This window comes from Callorhinchus milii, unplaced genomic scaffold (assembly GCF_018977255.1).
Source record: "Callorhinchus milii isolate IMCB2004 unplaced genomic scaffold, IMCB_Cmil_1.0 Scaffold23, whole genome shotgun sequence".
Taxonomy (NCBI): Eukaryota; Metazoa; Chordata; class Chondrichthyes; order Chimaeriformes; family Callorhinchidae; genus Callorhinchus; species Callorhinchus milii.
This window is the reverse complement of record NW_024704764.1, coordinates 1380736-1403856: the sequence shown is the minus strand read 5'-3', so window position 1 is coordinate 1403856 and position 23121 is coordinate 1380736. Positions and strand designations below refer to the sequence as shown.

General features: G+C 48.6%; 2 protein-coding genes across 3 annotated transcripts; both read right to left on the bottom strand.

The window, feature by feature from the left end:
- Window positions 1-2930: 2930 nt before the first annotated feature.
- Window positions 2931-14545, bottom strand: ube2z (ubiquitin-conjugating enzyme E2Z). Its single transcript, XM_007904355.2, has 7 exons — window positions 14369-14545; window positions 8227-8299; window positions 7416-7603; window positions 6046-6157; window positions 5425-5537; window positions 4389-4479; window positions 2931-3407 (listed from the first exon to the last, which is right to left on the bottom strand). The coding sequence occupies exons 1-7, from the start codon at window positions 14539-14541 to the stop codon at window positions 3237-3239; spliced, it is 921 nt and encodes a 306-aa protein (XP_007902546.1). The 5' UTR covers window positions 14542-14545; the 3' UTR covers window positions 2931-3236.
- A 1123-nt stretch (window positions 14546-15668) lies between these two features.
- On the bottom strand, window positions 15669-20246 carry atp5mc1 (ATP synthase membrane subunit c locus 1). Of its 2 annotated transcripts, none has more exon segments than NM_001292284.1 (5): window positions 15669-15978; window positions 16578-16771; window positions 17581-17658; window positions 18212-18261; window positions 20177-20246. In NM_001292284.1, coding segments are annotated over 4 exon segments (429 nt in total). In that variant the 5' UTR covers window positions 18254-18261; window positions 20177-20246; the 3' UTR covers window positions 15669-15863.
- Between the last annotated feature and the right edge of the window lie 2875 nt (window positions 20247-23121).

Sequence of the window (23121 nt, the reverse complement as noted above, 5' to 3'; positions counted from 1 at the left end):
ACCTACTGACAGAACATTGGTGACAGAGATTTAATGGAAAATGCATTAACTGTGAAAATTGCCCGAACGAACTTACCTGCCCAATATATCTAAGCTATGTACATACCGAGCGACAGGGGTGGGGGGGTGGGGGGAGGAAAAAAACAGCAATTAATTATGGGAGAATTGGCTAGCTATTCCAGCAGGTTTACTCAACTTCTATCTCGGACAAACCACCGAATCTCCCCCAAAATCAACCCCCCCCNAAAACCAATCAGCTTCCAAATCCTCTTCCCATACTTTCGTTGCTATGATTTGTCCCCCCAATTCTATAATAAAATAACAATAATCCTTGCATTTGATGTAGTTCGAGAAGACACAAAGCGCTTCACAGAATACACAGTCAAGGATTCAGTGACCAAAATATTATCATCTTTTAATGAATTAACTTTTTCAACCCCTGGAAAACCGATTAACCAATCGACAAACAGCCGGGTTCCTCGTTACTGCTCGGTAAACAGAGGCGTGTGGAGTAAGGAAACTTGCCCAACTTTTCGCAATGCCCGGGAATCGAACTCAGGTCCTCTCGGTTGCGAGGCGAGTGCTCTATGCACTCAGCTACAGGATTCCACAAATAAAGTTGAATATCTCTTCTCTTGATGGAGGATTTCCCATCGTCAATCAGTGCAGTTCAGGGCTTGTGGCAGCCACGGAGACATGTCCCTCCTCCCCAAACTAGCCAAACCAGCTGCATGAGCAGCGAGAACAGGGAGATTTTAACTGCAGGAGAGCGTTACAACAACCGCTTTAACTCACTCTCCTGCTCCCTTTTGCTCCTAAAGTAGACGCACTACAGCAGCACCTCCGCCCCGAGGTGTTCCACTAGGAATTTAGTCCGAGGCTCAGTTGCACGCTGGTCGAGATGTATTGGCTCGAGGTGCCTTATGCGTCAATGTTAAAAACAAGATCGACAATAATGATCCTTGCATTTCATAACCTTTCACGTTGGTAGGACGTCTGACAGGATATACTGTAAGGTGTAGTGACTGTGTATTCTGTCGGAAATACTGTATTTTAAACGATGCTAACAGAACGCTGCCCTTGTGCATTTGGAGAACAGCATTGTTAGGAATATTACCTCTGGTTAGCGAGACCTGGAGGTGAACATACATCAGAGTTAAATAGAGCACAGGACATCAGCACTGATTGGGGGGTGGGGGGGTGTTTGGTGAGGGAGGGAGAGAGACGGAAGACAATTAGTATGGCTTATATATGCAAAACTCCAGAAAGTAGACTGGTACAATAATAATAATCCTTGCACTTGATAATCCTTGCCTTATGATGTCTTCGAAAGCGCTTCACAGAATATACTGTAAAGCGAATTGACAGTATAGTTTGTGGGTGAAACGCGGCAGCCAATTGCACACAGCAGCGTCCACAAGCAGCCGTGGATTGAGTGACCAAATTATTATTATTTTATTTTTAAAATTTATTTTGATGGGATTATTATTCCCGGAAAAACAACCTGCCAATCGATTTACAACCAGGTTCCTACTCACTGCTAAATAAACAGAAGCACGTGGAGTAAATTGCCCAAAGTTTCGCCCTGCCCGGGAATCGAACCCAGGTCCAGGGAGCGGGGGGGTGGGGGGTGAAACGATGATACTTCCTGCACATTCGGGAACTTCTAACGGGATACAGAAGTCAAACACTGCACTAAACTGAGCCCAAATAGTCTCCAAACTAAATTTTTCAAAAGCGCCCGTGCGAGATACCGTTCCTTGCAATTGTGTTTTTTCTGTAAGTCAAACCTACAGGATTCCAGGTCTAATTAATTGCTGGAGAAAGGGCAACTCTTAAAGGGGAAAACATACTACAAGTAACACAGTGTAGCATCTTTGACTAAAAATCCTTAAGCTGTGCTGTGTTCAAACGGGTTCTTTTTTTCTTCTATGTTATTGCTAGTTGATTTCCCTACTCGTAGATAATATGCAGCTACCTTTACACAGTTAATCAACATTATACAACGCGTGTGATTAGACTTTAATGTTCTGCACTCTATAATTTTTTGTAACAGTTACCCCTTGTCAAACAGTCTAGAACTGTGCTCAACAATTCCTTCGTGCGGTACACCAGTGTGCCCTTTAAAACATGCTATATGTGAGGCGAGGTCGTAGAAAGTTTTTTTTTCTGTTAAATATACCTTTCTGTCAAGAGAGTCAGCCATGCGCAGCGAGAGCTATGTCTGAATAATCCTTACGATTTTGACATGGGGCCTTTTGACGTCGTTGAGACGTTTCAAAGCGCTTCACAGAATATACTGTGAAGTGAATGGACTGCGTGCTTTGTGGGTGAAACCACAGCAGTCAGTTGCTTTCGAGCGAAGGGTGCGGGGCCAAGGGGGCTTCGGAGGAATTCTCTACACTCAGAAAGAGCCGCAGACAATGGAGGGTCAATAAGGGCCATTGGCTGAGAATGCTGAGGTCAGGGGTTACTGTTCACTTTAAACAACATTTAAATTTTACAATCAAATGCCACTAATACAGACCCTTCTAACAGAGAGCCAATCAGTACAAGTCACTGGGCCGTACCAATTAGTGTGCGTTCAATGAACCACTTTCGGGCCATGTTAAGAGGGTCTTTTCAAATAGTTGCGAGAGCAAGCTTGATCTGTAATAGCCGGACAACACGGATTGGTGAGAGAAAAGAAAATCTTTGGACGGGGCTAAATTTAACAGCGTAGATTTGATGTTAATTGAAAGATGGTGGGCAGAAAACCACCAGGGCATTCTTTCACTGATCGTCTTGAACTCTCTAACCCACCCACCCACCAGCATTTGGCTGTTTTCTTAAGACACTTGCTGATGTCCTGTCCCCACAGATGTGTTCTCAAAGCACCCGCTTCTCAGATCCATACGCAGGCTCTTGATGGGGCAAGCACACTGGTACGGACTGGGTGGGGGGCGGGGGGGGGGGGGGATTCACAGGAGTTGTAAAAGCAGCAGTGTACATAAAAATAGGGTTAGAGAGTTAAGATTATCAAACAAAAGTCAGGTGATCCTTACCCAAGCCACAGCTCTCTCTCTCTCTCTTTTCTACCATTACAAAGCAAAAAGCTGAGTAAAACAGGCTACCCACAAAGATTCCAGATCTTTGGTGTATATACAAAACCAGGCGAGAGGGCTCTTTCCTGGATGACTGAACATCGATCAGCAGTGGGTCCTTTGTGCGACCGCAGCTGCCCCAAGCTTTGGGTTCTAGGGCTGGGAGATGCCTTGACTGTCTTGCTCAGTTCCAGAAGAGCTGCTGTCAGAGTCTGGGTCTATCACTTCGTTCTCTGCTTTGGTTTTCAATCGCTGCCTTATTGCTTGCAGTCGGTTCAGTAAGGTCTGGTAATCAAAGTGACCTCGCCTTTCCCCGAAAGGATCCTGCAGACCAGATGAGAGCGAAATCGTGCGTCACAAGACAACTGTTGCTCGATGACCATTGCCAACAACAATAATAATCCTTGCATTTGACACAGCGCCTTATCACGTCTTCGAGACGTCTCAAATCGCTTCACAGAATATACAGTAAGGAGAACTGACTGTATATTTTGTGGGTGAAACGCGGCAGCCAATTGCGCACAGCAGCGTCCCCACAAACAGTTGTGGATTGAGTGACCACATTTTTTTTTAAAAAGGGATGATTACCCCCGGAAAGCGATCCGCCACTTGACTAACAACCGGGTTCCTATTTACTGCTAGGTAAACAAGAGGCGCGTGGAGTAAGGAAACTTATCCCTGCTTGGGAATCGAACCCAGGTCCTCTCGCTTGCGAGGCGAATGCTCTAACCAGTAATCTACAGGACGAGGGATGTGCAGAAGATCTGGGGTAGCTGAGCGAAGGCAGCAGGTAGTGGAGTGAGGTGTGAGCAGATTGGGGAGTTGGGAGAGGTGCCAGGACATCAAGTGATTTGAGAGTGAGGATCTTGAAATCGATCCATTCGAGATTAGAGCCTGTGGAGCCTGGCAAAAGCTGGGTGATTGGGGTGCAGAATTTAAGCAATGAACCTTATTTGTAGTGGAGCTGGGGAGACCAGCGAGAAAAGCATTAGAAAAGTCGAGGAGAGAAGTGAAGAAAGCAGGAATGGGGGCTTCAGTGAGTTTTAAGTAACATCGGGGTGAAGGCAAGTGATGTAGCAGAGGTGGAGGAAGACAGGGCAGGCCAGGGACTGGAGGTGGGGTAGGAAGAATAATTGGGGATCGATCCGGACACCAAGGTTGCGTACAGATTGGTGAGACCGAGAGATAGACAGGAAAAATGAAGGAGAACCGCAGGTGAGAAGATGGGAGCCAAGGAGGATGGCTTCTATCTTGTCCATGTTCAGCTGCAGAAATGGTACAAGTGGAACGAGAGCACAGTCGTACCTGCATTGTCTGGCCTTGCAGGTGCAGCCTGTCCTTGCAGGACAGTTCGTAAAAATCGTAGAACTCGATGAAAGATTTTTCCATCACACTTCTGTCCCAACAGAAAATATCACAACAAATATTCAGGAGTTTAATTGCAACCACCACTATCTCCCCGTCCCCACCATAGCCCATCCCAACCCCCTCACCAGGATGGGTTTACATTGAAGCCTCTGTAATCGAGCTTTCAATGTCCCAATAGAATAATCCTTGATTCTGCTATCGCACCTGATTGCGTCAAAATGTCTCAAAGCACTTCAGTAGTATATTCTGTGAAGCGTTTTGAGACGTCTTGAAGATGTGATAAGGCGCTATATCAAATTAAAGGATTATTATAGTGACTATATTTACAGATAAATGTGGCAGCCAATTTATGCAAAGCCCTGAAACAGCCAGGAAGTGAGTGACCGATTTATATCTGGGGAACTGCTGCTCAGGACACCGGGAGAAACTACTTTCTCTTTTCGAACAGTGAGATAGGATCTTTAACATCTTACTGAGCAAGCAGACTGGACCTCAGTTTAGTATCTTAATTGAAGGATAGCATCTTCCAACAATGCTGTGCTCCCCCAGCACTCCACTGGAGCCTAGACTGAGCTCAAAGTCCCAACGTGAAGCTTGAACCTACACCTTTCTTAGAGGTGAGAATGCCGTTGACTGAACCAGGCTGGCAATATCATTGATAAGTCAGAGCAGCTCTCTCTATATAATAATAAAATAATAATAATCCTTGCCTTTGATTTAGCGCCTAATCACGTTATTGAGATGTCTGAAAGCGCTTCACAGAAGATACTGTAAAGTGAATTGACTGCATATTTTGTGGGCGAAACTCGGTAGCCAATTGCGCACAGCAGCGTCTCACAAACGTCACAGATTGAGTGACCAAATATATATATATTTTTGATGGGATTATTACCTCCGGAAAAGTAATACATATTACATCCAGTTAATGGAACATGACCCACTGATTCTAACCCACTAGCCGTGTCCAACTCACCTCAGTGCATCTGGACAGGGGCATTTGCCGTCTAACATGTCACAGACGGCAACTCTGAGGGTTTCATGCCTTATGCACTCATTGTAGTTTTTACTGTCCCCGGGATGTCGTTCCTACAGAAGCAAAAATTAAAACATCTCACAATCACGTACAGAAAATGTCCCAAACATCATCAACCTGAAACATTAACCCTCTTTTCTCTCTCCGCCAATCGATTAACAGGCAGGTTTGACATAGCACCTTTCACCGTCAGGATGTCTCAAAGGACTTTGCACAGAATTTGCTATAAAGTGCAGTGACTGTATTTTGCAGGTGAACGCAGCAGCCAATTTGCACAGAGCCAACGACCCACAAACAGCCATGATGTGAATGAGCAATTTTATTTGGGGAATTTATTGGCCTTTGAGGTTATCAACCTGAAATCTTAACTCACTTTCTTCTCTCCATAGGCGCTGCCTGATCTGCTGAGTGTTCCCAGCGACTTCTGTTTCTATTTCAGATTTTCAGCATCTGCAGTGTTGTACCTTCTGATTATTATTCTTACATTTACCAAAATCCCTGGAAATCAGATTACAGACACAGTCGACCTTGCGCAGCTTTTGTTTAATGCAAGTCGCTCACCTGCTCGAATCCTGGCTCGTTGTGATATGGGTTCTCGGTCATGAGAGACTGAATGGATATGAGGACCGAGGAGATGCTCTGAGCCGGGCTCCAGGCAGGCCCCGTCCATGTACTGAAACACAACAAAACAGACACCCTTATACACGCCTCTCAGTAACAGCACCCAATCTCACCTCAAATGCATCCTGACATGAGGAAGTTCACCCTAAACCTGTTGCGTATAAAACATTTCTCTCCCTGCTGTTCTGTGCCTCATGGAGTACGGCAACCCAGTGTGACTCTGTTGGAAAGCCCTGTGTTAGTGCTGGTCTTCTGACAACAACAATAATTTGCATTTATATAGTGCCCTTCAGGCAGGGTAGCGTGTCGGAATTCTTAACATTGGCAGAGCTACACAAAACAGGAAGCTCAGTGCTCCGGCACTAGAAAAATGGCCCTTTTCCATCGGGGTCAGTGATAAGATTCGAGAGGGAGAAACTGTTTCCGGGTCAGTAACCAGAGGATACAGATTTAAGATACACAGCCCAGCCTTTAAGATAACTGGCAAAAGATGAGGAGAATTTTTTTTACTCATACACATTCCATTGTAGACAGCACCTTCCTGAGGCCTTTGTGAATTACAGACATTTTGAACCTTAGAATTACAAGCAGAACAACGTCATCTTACATTTATACAACAACCTTCACGTGGCTTGTCTGAGCCCTTCACAGGAGCCAGGAGGAAGGGGAGGGAGGTGACCATTGGCGCAGTCGAAGAGGTATCTTTCAAGGTGGGATTTGAAGGTAGATAAGAGATGGATAGGTGCAAGGCGGATGGATAGAAGCAGAGAGTTCTGCGACTTAGAGTAGCAGACAATTTCAGCACAGAAACAGCCGATTCGACCCATCAATTCTATGCTCATACTTTTCTCCGCATGATCCAATCCCACTTTCCTGCTCGCTGCCCGGGCTGTGTCCCTTACCACCGTCTAATCGATTTCCTTTTGAAACTATTTATGAACCCCGCTTCGAGGTTTGTGGCAGAGAATTCCTTATTCCAACCACCTCTGTATAAACTAACTCCATATCTTACTGCTCACTCTGTGTATTTGTCATCAGAGAGGTGCTTCCAGGCTGATCCTCAGAGGGGCAGTGTACAGGGAGTGCTCAGATTTTACCCTAACAACGGGAAGCAGACCTGGATGCAACGACAGACAATATTAACAAATAATAAAATGTATAATAGTGCAAAATATTGCACTAAATAAGATCAGGCAGCCAATCGTCCACAGTAGTGTCCCACAAACAGTCGTGGATTGTGTTAACAAATTATTATTAGTTTTTAATATTTTTTTGCCCAACATTTCGGCACCATTGGCTTCACTGCCTACCCGAGAATGCTGAGACACACTTTGCCGTTCCGGTAGAAATTGGGATTAAAGCGGACAGTGTTACTCCCGGTCGTCATCAGCTTGACTCTCGGCGGATGGATAGGATAGTCGGGAGGACATCGGAAGAGAAAGAGGAAAAAGCCTCCTTCGTACGGCGTGTCGAATGGTCCCGTGATCAATGCATGGATCTAGGGACAAAAGGATTAGATATTATGGATTTATAATAACAGTAGGACCACAGCCCCGCCAACAGTAGCGTGGAGCAAACAGGCAGTCACAGCGCACAGAGGAAACATAATTGTTTACAGGTTTTTAGTGGCGGCTGCAGTTTTTAAAGGTGGGATGTAGTTTTTAAGGAAGAGTGTGGTTATTAAGGGAGGGTGTGGTTCCCGTGGATTCCGCGGAAAAATTGCAGCCGCACTTTTCTATTGGCCCAGACCACAACTAGCTACCAACACAGTAAGAAACTCGCTGTGTGACTGTAGCCTGGCTGCTGCTTTATATCTGATCAATGGACTCTGTGCAGCCCATATACAGTGACAATTGTCACTCAGATTTCCCTTGAGCCCTAATGCAAAGGCAAGTGAAATAGTGAATGGAATAGTGTCATCAGTGCAATAGTGTGTGTACTCATGAGCGCACGAATTAGATGTGTGCATCCAATAGCATTTGCACAAGTCTGTGCAATATTGCTTGTAACAGTACATACAATATTAAGAGCAGCAGTGTGCGCAACTGCGTTTGCTAAAGCACTAAACAGAACATTTGTGTACAGCATCTTTCACGCCAGGAAGACATCCCAAGTGCTCACCTTAGTCATGTCATGAGGATCTGGTACCACAAACATGCCCGGAGGAGGCTCTTTATAAATGGACATGATATCCCTGCAGTGAAAGCAAACAGAGCTGTAAATATCAACTTCAATGTGCACGGTTTTACCTCCCAACAGATTCCAAACAAATGACGAGTGCAACGTTCAATCAATGCCAAGCGTTGCTCGCTCGGCCGGTCTCCCTCCCACGTCCTTCCTGAGAACAGAAACTCCTACTGGGGGCTGGTTCCCCAGGCTCAGCCCTTCCTTACCCAGGACACTGTTCATCATATAATAATAATCAGCCTTATATTTGCTATAGCGCTTTATCACGTCTTAAATATCATATATTCTGTGAAGCGCTTTTACCTCAAAGCGTTTCACAGAATATACTGTAAAGACTGTATATTTTGTGGCCGAAACGTGGCAGTCAATTGCGCACAGCAGTGTCCCACACAAACAGCCACGGATTGAGTGACCACATTTTTTTTGAAGGGATCATTATCCCTGGACAAGCTCCGCCAATCGACGACGAACCAGGTTTCCTACTGACTGCTCGGTAAACAGAGGTGTGTTGAGTAAGAAAACTTGCCCACCAACACCAACCAGATTACATTTGTAATAGTGCCTTTCACGTTGGGAGGACGTCCCAACTTGCCTAACATTTCACTCTGCCCGGGTTTCGAACTCAGGTCCTCTCGTTTGCGAGGCCAGAGCTCTAACCACTGAGCTTTAGGGCTCTGGAGGTACAGCACCAGGAAAGCCCAATCCTGACCCTATCTGCACACACACTTTACAGTAGGGGTTGTTACAGTGCAAGAACCCGGCTGACTTTAAACCTCACTCCCACACACTCAGGGACCTGACGTCTTTCTCTTCCCCAGCGCCTGAGCTCAGTGTCAGTCGGCTATTTGACCACAGCCTATTCTGTCCACAAATCGAGGGGCAGGAAGGAGCTCTAGATAACGAACAGGGGAAAAAAAAAATTTGAGCTGCTTTTTCCCTACGCTTCCTCCCATAACAGAGGCCAATTGTAGCCCCAACATTTGCCTACGAGTACCCAACCACTCCACTTGACAGTAAAATCTTGTGAAGCGCTTTGAGCCATCCGACTGATCAAAATACAAGGATTATGATTATCATTAAAACCACCTCTCTTGCAAGGTTGAGACCAGCTTAACAGAAAAGGGAATGGAAACTACGATCTCCTGACCCGTAGGCTGCGGGTTTAGTTAGGCTGCGTGTTTAATTGAAATAAATTGAACGCCTCACCCACTCCCTGGCGCAGTGCACCATTGTTACGCAGAATAATTGCCTCAGCGACGCGCAATGATTTTTGGGTTGCGGACGAGAAATTAATTGCCCCTTTGGCCGGCCTGCCATTCCGTAATTTTCTAATCAAATGCCAAGGTCGCGGCTGACTGTTCAGCATTCCTTTGGCTCGAAGCGATGCATTCAGCTCCTTGCGAGTTGCAACAGTTCAGCCGAGGCAGCAGGAAAGAGGAACGTTTAGCTCCAGACACAAGCCGCCCAGCCTCGCACATCCTCAAAAACGTTTCCCTCAAACCACCAAGTCCCGGCTCCAAAAGGCGGGGGGGAAAAAAAAAAGGGTACAACGATCGCCTGCAAAATACACAGTCACTACACCTTGCAGTAAACTCCTGAGAAGACGTTCTGCTGACATGGAAGACGCTATTATCAAATGCAATTTTTTTTTAATGATTATTATGATTCATATCGTGTTCTTAACCTTGTTGCTCAATGCCAAAGGAGCCATAACAATAAAATAATAAACCTTGCATCTGATATCGCGGCTTATCGTGTCTTTGAGACGTCACAAAGCGCTTCGCAGGATGGACTGTAAATTGAATTGACTGTATATTTGTATGAGCGCCTCTTGCTGGTGCGTCAGCCTGGCTCACTTGGTAGCACTCTCGCCTCCGATTCACCAAGTTGATTTATCCCCACGTAAGCCTTTGAACTCACACAGTTCAGGCTGACGCTCAAGTGCAGCGCTGGGGAGCCCTGCATCGTTGGAGATACTGTACTCTCTGGTCAGGGCGTTCAAGAGGCCTGTGGTTCTGTTCAAAAAGAGAAGGGACTTTCTCTCTCTCCCGGCGTCCTGGACAAGAACCGCTCAGATAAAACCGCTCACTCACTCTATGGCTGTTTGTGAGGCACTGCCCAGTACAAACTGACTGCTGTGTTTGCCTACAAAACACACAGTCACTGAACTGCACTGGAAATTCTGTGAAACATTTTGAGACTTTCCAATGACGTGATCAAATGCCAGGATTATTACAATAATTCAGGAAGAAGCAGAGGCCAGCGTACACCTGACTTGCTTGGGACTGGTATAAGATGCAATGGGTACGTTTTAACAGAGGGATTGTGGCTGGCTCTGGGAAAAGGCACAGAAAGCTGCCTTTAGTTTAGTCATCAGAAGTTTTCCGATGGATTATTAATAATAATAATCCTTGCATTTGATATAGCGCCATATCACGTCATCGAAACGTCTCATACCACTTCACAGAATACACTGTAAAGTGAACTGACTGTATAGTTTGTGGGCGAAATGCGGCAGCGAATTGTGCACAGCAGCGTCCCCACAAACAGTCGTGGATTGAGTGACCAAATTATTATTATTTTTGAAGGGATTACCACAACCGGAAAAGCGATCCGCCAATCGACTAACAACTGGGTTCCTCCTTACTGCCAGGTAAATAGAGGCGTGTTGAAACTTGCCTAACGCTTCGCCCTGCCTGGGAATCAAACCCAGGTCCTCTCGCTTAAGATCAGTTAAGGAAGCCCTTGTCAGCAAATAAAAAAAAAAAATCATTCTTGCATCTGATATCAAGTCACAGTGAAACCCGGCTTCCAGGACCTGCAACTTACAGCTCACTTTAGCAACTGTGCATCGAGGGGCAAAGTCATCGTTGAGGAGATAATCACCAAACGTGGCAGGGAGCCAGCCATGAGATCATCGGAGAAATTCTCGTCTGAGTTTAAAACATTCTTACACCAGAACTTCAGTGATTGATTCAGGATATCAGGATACTTTCTTGTTGATTTCGCTCCACTTTTTTTTTTACTTCCGAAGGTGCTTGTTTAATGATAATATAATAATAATCCTTGCATTTGACATAGCGCTTTTCACGTCTTCTAGACGTCTCAAAGCGCTTGTTTAACCCAGAGTAATAGGACCACCGGTCACCTTATTGGTCATTCTTCCCTCATATAATAATTATAATAATCTTTTCATTTGATATAGCGTCTGAGCACATTGTAAGACGTCTCAAAGCACTTCACAGAATACACTGTAAAGTGAATTGACCGTGTATTTTTGTTGGAAAACCACAGCAGCCAATTGCGCACGGCAGCGTCCCACAAACAGTCATCGATAGATTCCCAATTTTATTTTTGAAGGGATTATTACTCGCAGAAAGCGATCTGCTGATTGACTAACAAACCGTGGAGTAAGGAAACTTGCCTAAGGTTTCACACCGCCCTGGAATCGAACCCGGGTCCTCTCGCTTGCGAGGCGAGTGCTCTAACCACTACGCTACAGGACTCCATATGAGCCCAGGCCGTGAATTTTGATAAGATTATCAGCCACCAAGGCTGAGCCTGTCCTCACCCGGTGTTCACACACAGACAGTTTCCAAACCCCCATCCAGTGAGTGTGGCAGCCTCCGAGGAACGATCTGCCGGTTCCCTCTCCCGCTTCCATCCTCACATCGCACGCTCTACACTACCAAACTCCAAACTCTCGGAAACATCCCGAATTGTAATGATGCGATTTCCTAGGTAGTAACTCGGTAAGTAACCAACTCATCGACAGATGCTGGTGAGATGCTGGGAAGTAAAAGCTTTTTCAGTCAAAGGAATGTGACAACGTGAAATGCTCTGCCCAATGTTTCAAAGCACTTAGAATCATTGAGCACAGAAGGAGGCCATTCGGCCCATCGTGCCCATACCGGCTCTTTGAAAGAGTTGTCCAAATTAATCCCACTTCCCCCCCACCCCATAGCCCTACAAATTTGTCCTCCCAAATATCTATCTATTTCTCTCTTGAAAGTTGTTATCGAATCGGCTTCCACCACTCTTTCAGGTAATACATTCCATTGCTATCACGTCTAGTGACTGTATTTAATGGCAACTACAACAGCCTGTTAACACACTCTTTAGAGTCACGAGAGGCTGTTAGCCAGGACAACAATAAAAAATGACATTTATACAGCGACTTTCACGTCGGGATGAATCTCAAGGCGCTGAACAGTCAGGGATTTGGACCGGAGCAGGGGAATGGAACAGGAGGGCTGGAATGCAGGGAAGTTTGGGGTAGGAGGTGGGGGGGGGGGTCGAAGGCTTGGTCAAAAAGGAGGGTTTTGAGGCAGGTCTTGAAGGAGGCAAGTGTGGGAGCAAGGCAAAGGGACTATGGGTTGGAGTTCCAAAGGGTGGGGGCAGAGAGCAGGACATGGAGAAGCTCCTTTCTCTTTTCCGAAAAGCTCAATCGATTGTTAATAGCCAACTGAAGAGCGGGGACCTCCTTTTACTGTCTCATCTAAAAAGCCCTGAACTATGACCTAAAATCCTAACACGAGGCTTGAGCTCATAGTCCAGGTTAAGCCTCAAGCCCAGTCCTGGGGAAACACGCTGTATTAACGGTGTATTAACTGATGTAGAGAATGGAGCTTGCATTTTTATAGGCCTTTTCACTTCAAATCATCTCAAAGCATTTCACAGGTAATTCCTTCCAAGCTGTCATGGCTGTTATTGTAGTCAAAAGGCGAGGAAATGGGATTAAAAGATCTGCCGTAACAAAGCAATGGATCTGTTTGCCTAAATCTCTATCCTTTACGGTAAAATCCTGCGAAGCGTCTCGACAGTATGATAAGGTAAATAATAATCCTTGCATTTGATATTGTGCCTTATCACGTTTTCGAGAGCTTAATATCAAATGCAAGGATCACTAACTCATCGTTGCTGAATCCGACCTCCTCAGCTCCCAGTCGTGGATTGAGTGTCCAAATTATTATTATTATTATTTTTAGGAGGGACTATTACCCCTGGAAAAGCGATCCGCCACTTGACTAACAATCAGGTCCCTACTTACCGTTAGGTAATCGGGCGAGTGGAGTAAGGAAACTTGTCCAGCGTTACGCACTGCCCGGGCACTGAAACCAGGTTGTCTCGCTTGCCAGGTGAGTGCTCTCACCCCTGAGCTACAGGGCTCTGAGTATACTGCAAAGATGTATATAAAGTAGATCTCTATCTATCGCTGAACAAAATGAGTCCAACTGAGGTAAACGCTACATGTTCGTGGTGAAGGGACACTCCTCAGTTCACCATAACCTTGCACCCCAACTAGGATTACTGAACTGTCGCACCGACGCCCCGAACCCCCCCACCCGCCCCACACTGACATAATCACGTCAACAGCGACTCATCCCTTCAAACACAAATAAAATCTGCCTTTTCCCAAACATCAAAAACACCTGAAAAATTAAATATTTTCCACAAAACACACAATCTCAAGATCTTTTGAAATGAGCCCAGAAATCCAGGTACCAGAGAAACCCGTGACCCCTCCTCCCCACCCCAGGGGGAGACCTGTGACCCCTCCTCCCCACCCCAGGGGGAGACCTGTGACCCCTCCTCCCCACCCCAGGGGGAGACCTGTGACCCCTCCTCCCCACCCCAGGGGGAGACCTGTGACCCCTCCTCCCCACCCCAGGGGAGACCTGTGACCCCTCCTCCCCACCCCAGGGGGAGACCTGTGACCCCCACTCCCCACCCCAGGGGGAGACCTGTGACCCCAACTCCCCACCCCAGGGGGAGACCTGTGACCCCAACTCCCCACCCCAGGGGGAGACCTGTGACCCCCACTCCCCACCCCAGGGGGACACCTGTGACCCCAACTCCCCACCCCAGGGGGGAGGCCTGTGACCTGTGACCCCCCCTCCCCTCCCCGGGGGAGACCTGTGACCCCCCCTCCCCACCCCAGGGGGAGGCCTGTGACCCCCCTCCCCTCCCCGGGGGGGAGGCCTGTGACCTGTGACCCCCCCTCCCCACCCCGGGGGGGAGGCCTGTGACCTGTGACCCCCCTCCCCTCCCCGGGGGGGGTGGGGGGTGTTGTCACCTCTTGATGCGGAGCAGACAGGGTTGGGAGGGCTTCTCGCTGTCCCAGTCGGTGCTGAAGGTCGGGTCCCAGGACGTGGCGTGGAGTTGGCTGAGGAGGCCGGTGGTGACGGAGCCGGTGCTGCCCGGTAACAGCAGTGGGTTCGCGCTCTCCTCCACCGGAGCCTCCGCCATATTCCCTGTCGCCCCGCACTGCGCAGCCGCGGCACCGCGGCCCTCCCGTCGTCCCGATGCTCCGCGCCGCGAGCGCCCGCGGCGGCGCCACCCGCCGGTCACCGCCAGCATTGCAGCCTCAGCGCCGCCCTCCGGCCGCCGCCGGTATTGCACCCGCTGACCATCACCAGCGCCGCCCTCCGGCCGTGCGGTGTATTGGAAGCCTCACATTTGCCGAAGGTCACTCGGCTGTTGAGGGCCATTTGCAATGACGGTGTGAATTGGCTTCTGCACTCACCCCACACGGTCACCGCGAGTGACCAGACATCGCGCGAAGGTCTTTGAGAGATCGCAATGCGATGACAGTGTACAATGGCTCTGGCAGTCGGTATCGTGGCTGATCCATCCACATCTGTTGGTGGGGGCACCGCAGAGAGAAACAACAACAACAAACAAAATGTCTCCCTGTGTGTCCGTCTGTGTCAATCTACAACCACCGCCACAACAAAATTACATTCGCAAAGCGCCTTTCATGTCGGGAGGACGTCCCAAGACGCTGGACAGTCGGTGTTTCGAACCCAAGCTGGGGGTCGGGATCGGGGAGGGTGGAGGACAAGTGGGGGAAACATGGTGATCAAAAGCACGGTCAAACAGGAGGGTCTTGAGATGGGTTTCGAAGACAAGGGAGAGGGTGAGGAGGAGGGACTGCGGGATGGAGTTCCAGAGGGTGGGCGCAGAGTGGCAGAAGGCCTGTCGGCCAATGGTGGGGCAGGTGAAGTGGGGGACATGAAGCAGGCTGGAGCCCACTGAGCGGAGGGAGCGGGCAGGATGGTACGGGGTTAGCAAGTCGCAGGGGATCAAGACCATGGAGGGCTTTGAAGGTGAGGACCAGGATCTTAAACTGTATCCCCTGTGTGATGGGAAGCCAGTAGAGTTGGGCGAGCGTGGGGGTGATAGGGTCACGGAGCCTGGTATAGGAGAGGACAGGGGCTGCAGGGTTCTGGATGATCTGCAGCCTGTGGAGGGAGGAGTTGGGGAGGCTGACAAGCAAGGAGTTTGCATAGTGCACACTCTGAAGGGAGAAAATATCTTGCAGGTCTCGGCTCCAAATATTTCAGAGGGAAGCATTCCAAGAAACACAGCTAAGAGACATTCAACCGTTTTATTCAGAGATCCTGTTAGAGGCTAAATCAAAAGTTCTTACACAATTGGAATTGGAAAAAGATTACATCACTGGGGACACTTGGGGTCGACAGTGGCTTTCCTTCCCAGTGCCAATCCTGCGCACCACAATAATTTATTCTTCCACGGCCATCTTCTCGCTTCTGCTGAGAGAATCGACATTACATAGCGAACAGGATCAGGAAGGCGACCATCAGACAGAACAGACCCATCGCCTCAGACAGGGCGAAGCCCAGGATGGCGTAGGAGAAAAGCTGTTGTTTCAGGGACGGATTTCTGCAATCAAAAAAAGGGAATCAGATTAAAATTGATTTTAATCAACTACTGTAGTTTGCTCCCCCCGCCCTGAACTGCCAGCCCGACTGGGACTCCTTTCAGATTGTGCAGATTCAGGCATCAGTTGCCTACAGCAGGAGAGCTCCAATGTCCAACTCAGTTATGTTGATGCAATCCAGCAGCTTACTTCATGACCTTAAAAACCCCAATGCATCAAAGGTTAACCCTAACCCCAACCCACCACTGCCTTTAACTTGGATACAGCTCAGAAGAATTTTTTTTAAAAAAACAGTTATTGGGTGTGAAATGTCCTGCCAAGTCAGGAAATAGACATGTATGTGAAAAGTAAAGGCTCAGAAGAGTGTCGGGATAGACTGAGGCATTGGGGTTGAATGATCAATTAGCCCTGAGAGCCGATGCAGAGTCAATGGGCCGAATGGCCTCCTTCCATGAATGGAGTTGGGAACAAGTTCCATTGCTCTCGCACACAGCCAGCTGCAGGCTTCGGACTACACCTAGAGTGGATTAAGACGGCTTGGCAGTGGAATAAAACCCTACAAAGGCACTCAAGAGTTCCCATTCCCCGGGGAAAGACGTACCTGGCATAGCCGATGATCAAGCTGCCGAACACGGTCCCGATCCCGGCCCCAGAGCCGGCGACCCCGACTGTAGCGGCTCCGGCTCCAATGAACTTGGCTGCTGTGTCGATGTCCCGCGCGATGGCGCTGGTCTGGAAATCTCGCCGCGCTACCTGCAGCAGGGCATTCCCACTGTGTGAGGGAACAGGCTGAGCCTAAAGGGAAAAAAGAGGTAAAGCTCAGAGCTCAAATTACGAAGTTCGGAGATGAAGTTTTTCTTCTTAGGTCTCGCTCAACAACAATTTGCCTTTACACAGTGCCCCACACGCAAGGTAGCGCCCAGAGCGCTTGACAGTGGCAAACCACAACGCCGAGCTGGGGGTACGGAACAGTGGCACGGTCGAAGAGCAAGAACAGACACGACCTGAAGATGGGGAAGGAAAGGGCAAGATGGAGGGCTAGAGGAAGAATGTTCTAGAGGTTCAGGGCATTCCCCTTGTGTAAGAGGCTGGCTGGTAACCCACCCCTTGAATAGGAAACCCACCCCTTGAATGCCCGGCTGAGAAACAATTTATTAAAGATCTGGCGTGCATTCAACTTGGTCTTCAAATCAGACCTGAAGACCTTCCTCTTCAACCATGTCACCTTCCCTCCCAGCTCTGCATCAAGCCATGCAGCTGTTTGAGATGCTACTCGAGTAAAGGGCTCTATATAAATGCAAGTTGTTGTGGTACATCAACCGCACATTACATTCTATTTTCATTCCACTTACAACCTTGAAACATAAAGCACTTTATGGTAATTACTGCCAGAAGTGCAGCAGCCATTTTATGTGAAGGATACCTATTCTATGAAACAGAAGTCTTTAAATGTTGTTGGACTTTAATAAAGAGTCAATAAGGAGAAATTCTTCCCACTCGTCAGTGACTAGAGGGCATCAAGGTGTTTAAGCAGAGTATTCAAATCTGCTGTCTAACAGGAATAGCAATACAAGAGAGAGTAACTTAAACATTAAAGTCCTTACTTGTTCACCTCTGACCTCTGGTCTGCCGAAGACGGAAGCTGACACTGGCCGGAGGAATGTCCTTGAAGTGCTGCGGACCTGCACGGGAAATGGTGCCGTTAGTTTAACCTGGGCCATCACATCAATGTCAGTGATCACAGGACATCGGTGGCCTTGTAGACGTTTGCTTAAAGAGACATTTGCCATCAAGCTGCTTCTAACCTGTGTTACAGACCGAAGCAGGAACGAGGGAGAATGGGTAGCGTCTATTCGAATAAACTGCTCATTTGAGCCGTACACGGCCTGAAGCCAAGGGCTCCTTCTCTGCCTTATGTTCCAGTGATTATTGGGGCAGCACCATGCCACGCAGGGCACAAGGTCACAGGCCACATTTTCAGGCCGTCCTGAATAAGGTGCTCAATCAAGGTCGAGATTCAGCATCAATGCTTCCAAAGGAATTGGGAAGGACAAAGAACAGGTTCCTGCTCCTGATCTCGCGATCCATCAAATCAGTCAAATCTTTGGGAAGGAGCAGCAAATAGAATTTTGGGGGCGCAACCGTAACGAGCCACACATACATTTTTTAAAAAAAAATTAACTTGTGCAAATAAAACAAACAGGTGATAGCCCATCTATCTCAAGAAACACTCACCACAGCAGGGCAGGAGACAAATTTAGCACAGGCATACATCATATTTTCAGCTGTAGGAAAAAAAATTACAGTTTACATTAGTGTATTGTACGTCAAACCAGAAATCCAGAGAAACAAACAGGATTTATAACCGTACCTAACCTGCACACCACAACCTGACTTGGTTACGAGCTTTATTAAGAGTTTTGCACTAACAACCACGATTAGAACATAAATCCTAGACTGAAACATGGGAAGTTATGGGACATAGTATATGGTTTGGACATGTCAAATGACTGCCAGGGTGGTGGACGGCAAACTAGACGGACCTTGGTCTTTCGTTTAGCAAATTCGTATTTTCTTATAGTTATTTAACGAAATAGCAACAAAGAACCGGGTGTGGACAATAATAACCATTCTACTGCTCTTGAGTTTTTGAATTTCCAGGTTCAATCTCGGTAATTCCCCATCTGATACAGCACTTGGTTACCAGCATTAGAACACAGCCATGCGCTGCCACATCGCCCCTGCTGTCAACGCGAGCGAATAAAACCACAAAAATCAAATCCACTTCAAAACAAGAGTGGAAAGACAGGTTAGGCAGTCTCAGGGATGCGGTGCCTCACCAAACAAAGCTCGGGGATCTGCGTGTTCTCACCCTCAGAGAGAAACCCTGAGCTGCTGTTCACTTGTCGCCAGTTTTAAACCCAAGCAAACATCACAGAAACCGCAGTGGAGGGTGTCAGCCTCACTGCAGACATAAACCAGCCGGGTAACGAGCCCGGCTATGATCTTAATCAGTCCACCCGCCCACCATTACTGCCCGTTTCAAACGACCTTGCCACCTGGAAGCTGACTTTAAAAGAGAGTCGGTCTCACACAAGAGACGGACTTCAGTCCAGCTGTGCGCTGCGCTTAAGGCAGGCAGAAGAGCCACGAGGTGCCCCGGGCGCGCGCACCCGCCCGCCCGCCCCGGTTTTTCTGTGACCGCGAGCACCAACTCCAAAGGGGCAGATCAAAGGCGCGGACCGTAACCTTAATCCCTCAATCCGCGGCCGGCTGCGGGCGGCGGCCGCTGCGGCACAACTAATGCGGCCGTCGCGCTTCGCTCACGGGGCGGGCGAGTGGATTCACCGCGAAGGGGCTTCCAGACGCCTCGCTCGACCACGTGAGGCGTTGGATCAGAACCGGGGATTATTATCACCACCGTCATCATCATTATTATCATCATTATCATTATAATCATCATTATTATTATCATTATTATTATCATTATAATCATCATTATTATCATTATTATTATCATCATTATTATCATTATTATCATCATTATTATCATTATTATTATTATTAGTATCATTAGGAGAAATTCAACGACACGAATTAAGCACAAATCGCCTTCAAATCTACAAACGTTGCATTGGGGGAAAAACCCCACAGGAGATCCAACTGAGATCTGAGCAGAAAAGGACACAGAGGCGGTGGCGGCGTCGGGGGGTTCTTCTCGGGGAGTTATTTTTTTTCGCGAGAAATCAAAACAAAAACAGAGGGAACTTTTGAAGAAGAGGAGAAAAAAAAACGACGACGACGACGACGATAATTATAACAATCGGTGGTCCCCATTCGCTTTGGAATCGATCGCATTTGGACGGAGGGAGAGAGAGAGAGAGAGAGAGAGGGCGGAGGGTTTGGAGGTCACAGGGCCCCTCCCGGGCCCAGCGGCCCCGGGTAGCGGTGTGCACCCGGCGGTGGGTGGGGGGGGAGGCGGGAGAGGGAGGAGGGGTGAAGGGGGGGGGGTCGGGCTCTCAGTTCAGGGGCTCAAGCACTCTCCCCCTGTGTACCCCCCTCTCTCCCCGCGCGGCGGAGGTCAAACTCCGGGGCCGAGGCCGACACCGGAGGCCCCGCGGGTCCAAGTCCAGCGGACAAGCGGCGCTGCTCCGGCTCCGGCTCCGGGCCGCCCCGGGGGAGTCGGTGCTGCTGCCTTACCGGGCGCGGGCGGGCGGCGGGCGGGGGGTGTCTCGGTGGCCGGTGTCTGCTCTCAGCTTCTTTTTTTTTTCCCGCCCCCTCAATGGCGGCGCCGCCCTCGTAACTCGCCCTCACCTTCCCCTGGCCCCGCCTCCGCCACGTCCTGGCTCCTGATTGGCCGACTCCCCCCCCCGTGCAGCGCCCGCCTCCCCCTCGCGCCGTGTGATTGGTCCCCGGGCCTTGTCCCTCCCGCCGCTCGTCCAATCCGAACCGCCGCCAGCGCGGCGGGCGGCAAGAGTAGCCCCCCACGCCGGGTCCGGCTGCGCCGCCTGATCTCTCGGAGGACTCCTAGTGGTAGGATTAATATCTCGCCCACCCCACCCCACCCCCCCTTCGCACTGTTGATGTCCTGTCAAGGTCATTGGCAGAGTGGGGAGTGTTGAGCACAGGCCCCAAAGGCACAGCGCTGTCCATGCTGCAAATCTGAAAACAAAGCCACATAATGGCTGCGAACGCTCCGCGACGCCGTCCGGCGCGGAGGGCGCTACATAAATCCAATTGTTGTTGTCGTCGTCGACATTGTCGTTGTTGTCGTCGTCGTTGTTGGGACCACCCGGCAGGTCAGGCGGCAGCTGTCGCGGGTTAACGTTTCCAGGTCGACGACCTGCTGTCAGGACTCTCGAAACGGCCCAATCGGCCCAATCGCCCGCGCTCGCGCCTCTTAGGTTCCCACCGCCTCCACACCAGTGCTCGGTCACGGTAGATAATAATAATAATAATAATCCTTGCATTTGATATAGCGCTTTTCACGTCGGGAGGACGTCCCAAAGCGCTTCACAGAACACACTGCAAAGTGAATTGACTGTATATTTGTGGGCGAACGCGGCAGCCAATTGCGCACAGCAATGTCCCACAAACAGTCGTAGATTGAAAATGACCAATTAATTATTGTTTTTGGTTTTTGAAGGGATTATTATTAGGCTCTGTCTGGAGTAAGGAAACTTGCCCAAGGTTTCGCCCTCTGCCTGGAATTGAACTCAGGAATTGAAACTCTTCCCTCTGTGCGTTGTGCTAGTGCGGGAGTTTTGACCGGCTGAGATACGATTGGCCCAGCGTCCTTCCTCTCTGCGTGATTCCGGATGGTGATTTTAATTGTGACATTCCTTTGAAAACGCAACCCTCCTTTCCCTTCCCCCCCCCCCCCCCAACATTGCGCTGGACTTTGTGAGTCCGTCCCGTGTTGTGGCTTGAAACCACAATCTTCTGACTTAATGGCAAGAGTGCTCCCAAATGCCAAGCTGCCACACACCTGGCTGAACTATATCACAAAAAGCAGATGAACTGGTTTTATCTGAGGAAGTTTCACAACATCTGAAAAACATATAACCTTTTGACAGGCATAAGAAAGTATCAAACTCCGCTTGCCCATGCCCTCAGTCCTTCCTGGACTCTACTGTTTCCCCATCCTCCAAAAGACCGATTTCAAGGTTCTCACCTTCACTTATAAATCCCTTCACGCCCTAGCACCTCCCTAACTCCAGAGCCGGGCGATGTTGAGGAGGTGGGGGAAGGCAGAGAGGGTCATGGCACGGATGTGGGGTAGAAAGGATAGTTGAGGGTCAAATAAGATGCCAAGGTTCCGGACTGACTTAGTCAGGTGGAGTGTGCATCCATGAATGGTGATGCTGTCAGAGCCTGAGGAGTGGCGGTGGAGGAGGATAGAATGATCAACGGTATTGAAGGCAGCAGAGAGGTCAAGCCAGAGGGAGCCCTGGTTGCAGATGGACAGAATGTCATTCGTCACTACAGTCCATATTGGATCCTTTGGTTGCAAGCGAAGCTGCAACGGGTATTTCTTTCTCGTAACATTATAAGCTCTGGCCTGACTTTGGGTTGTATCGGTATCAGTGTCACCTTCGCCTTTGCTTTGGGCAAAACATAGGATGAGAACTCCATTTCCCACAATGCAGGAGAAGGTTCACACCTGAGGGGAGTACATTCATGTTGGGATCACTTCCCATGTAATGCTTTAACTGACCAATAGGTAGCAGATAAGGTCTGTTAAAACCACAAAAACACTCCTTGGCCAATCTATGTCAGATATTTTGTTGCAAAAAAAGAATGGTATACTTTGGAGTACAACTTGAATGCAATACATTGATGCTGTACTGAAGTCCTTCCTATGTTTGGCTCAGATAGTTTATTCAGATAGTTCACATCTCCTATGTATGGACTATCTTTTTGGCCTTGGTGAAGCTTCCTATCTTACAGATGCAATCCATTGTTTTAGTTTTCATTCATCTCGTACAGAGCATCAACTGTTTAAAGTTACCCTAAATCCCTCCACTTCCCCATCTGCTCCTACCCCACTCCTCTGCTTGCCTCTGATACTCAACTGTTGGAGTCCTGAGGGTTAGTGGTTAGAGCATTTGCATCGCAAGCGAGAGGAACCTGGTTCGATTACCAGGCAGGGGTGGGGGGGTGAAATGTTGGTCAGTTTCCTCACTCCACACACCTTTGTTTAGCTAGCCGTAAGTAAAGTGAATTGACTGTATATTTTGTGGGGGAAACTCGGTAGCGAATTGGGCACAGCAGTGTCCCGCAAATTGTCACGGATTCAGTGACCACATTTTTTTATGGGTTTATTACACCCGGAAAAGTGATCTTTCAATCGACTAACAACCGGGTTCCTACTTACTGCGAGGCAAACAGGGGTGTGTGGAGTAAGGAAACTTGGCCAAAGTTTCACCCTGCCCGGGAATCGAACTCCGGTCCTCTCGCTTGAGAGGCGAGTGCTCTAACCACTGAGCTACAGGACTCCATGTCCTGAAGTGTGTGGATGGTTTTCATTTTGGTTTTGAATTCTGTTATATTTCCTCTGTTTTAGCACTGCGATGACACTTTTTGTAAGTCAGGAAATCCTTTTAAACTCAACAGTAAACTTTCATTCAGCTGTTGGGCCCAAC

Excerpts from the sequence above, each read along its gene's own strand:
- ube2z (XM_007904355.2), bottom strand. The coding sequence starts at position 14,541 with ATGGCGGAGGCTCCGGTGGAGGAGAGCGCGAACCCACTGCTGTTACCG. Across the intron at positions 8,300-14,368 it reads TGTCTGCTCCGCATCAAGAG|GGATATCATGTCCATTTATA; the intron begins GTGACAACACCC and ends CTTTCACTGCAG. Across the intron at positions 3,408-4,388 it reads TGCAAGGCCAGACAATGCAG|GATCCTTTCGGGGAAAGGCG; the intron begins GTACGACTGTGC and ends TCTGGTCTGCAG.
- atp5mc1 (XM_007904357.2), bottom strand. Across the intron at positions 17,659-18,211 it reads TTGTCTCCTGCCCTGCTGTG|GTCCGCAGCACTTCAAGGAC; the intron begins GTGAGTGTTTCT and ends TTTCCCGTGCAG. Across the intron at positions 16,772-17,580 it reads CAGAGGTCAGAGGTGAACAA|GCTCAGCCTGTTCCCTCACA; the intron begins GTAAGGACTTTA and ends TTTTCCCTTTAG.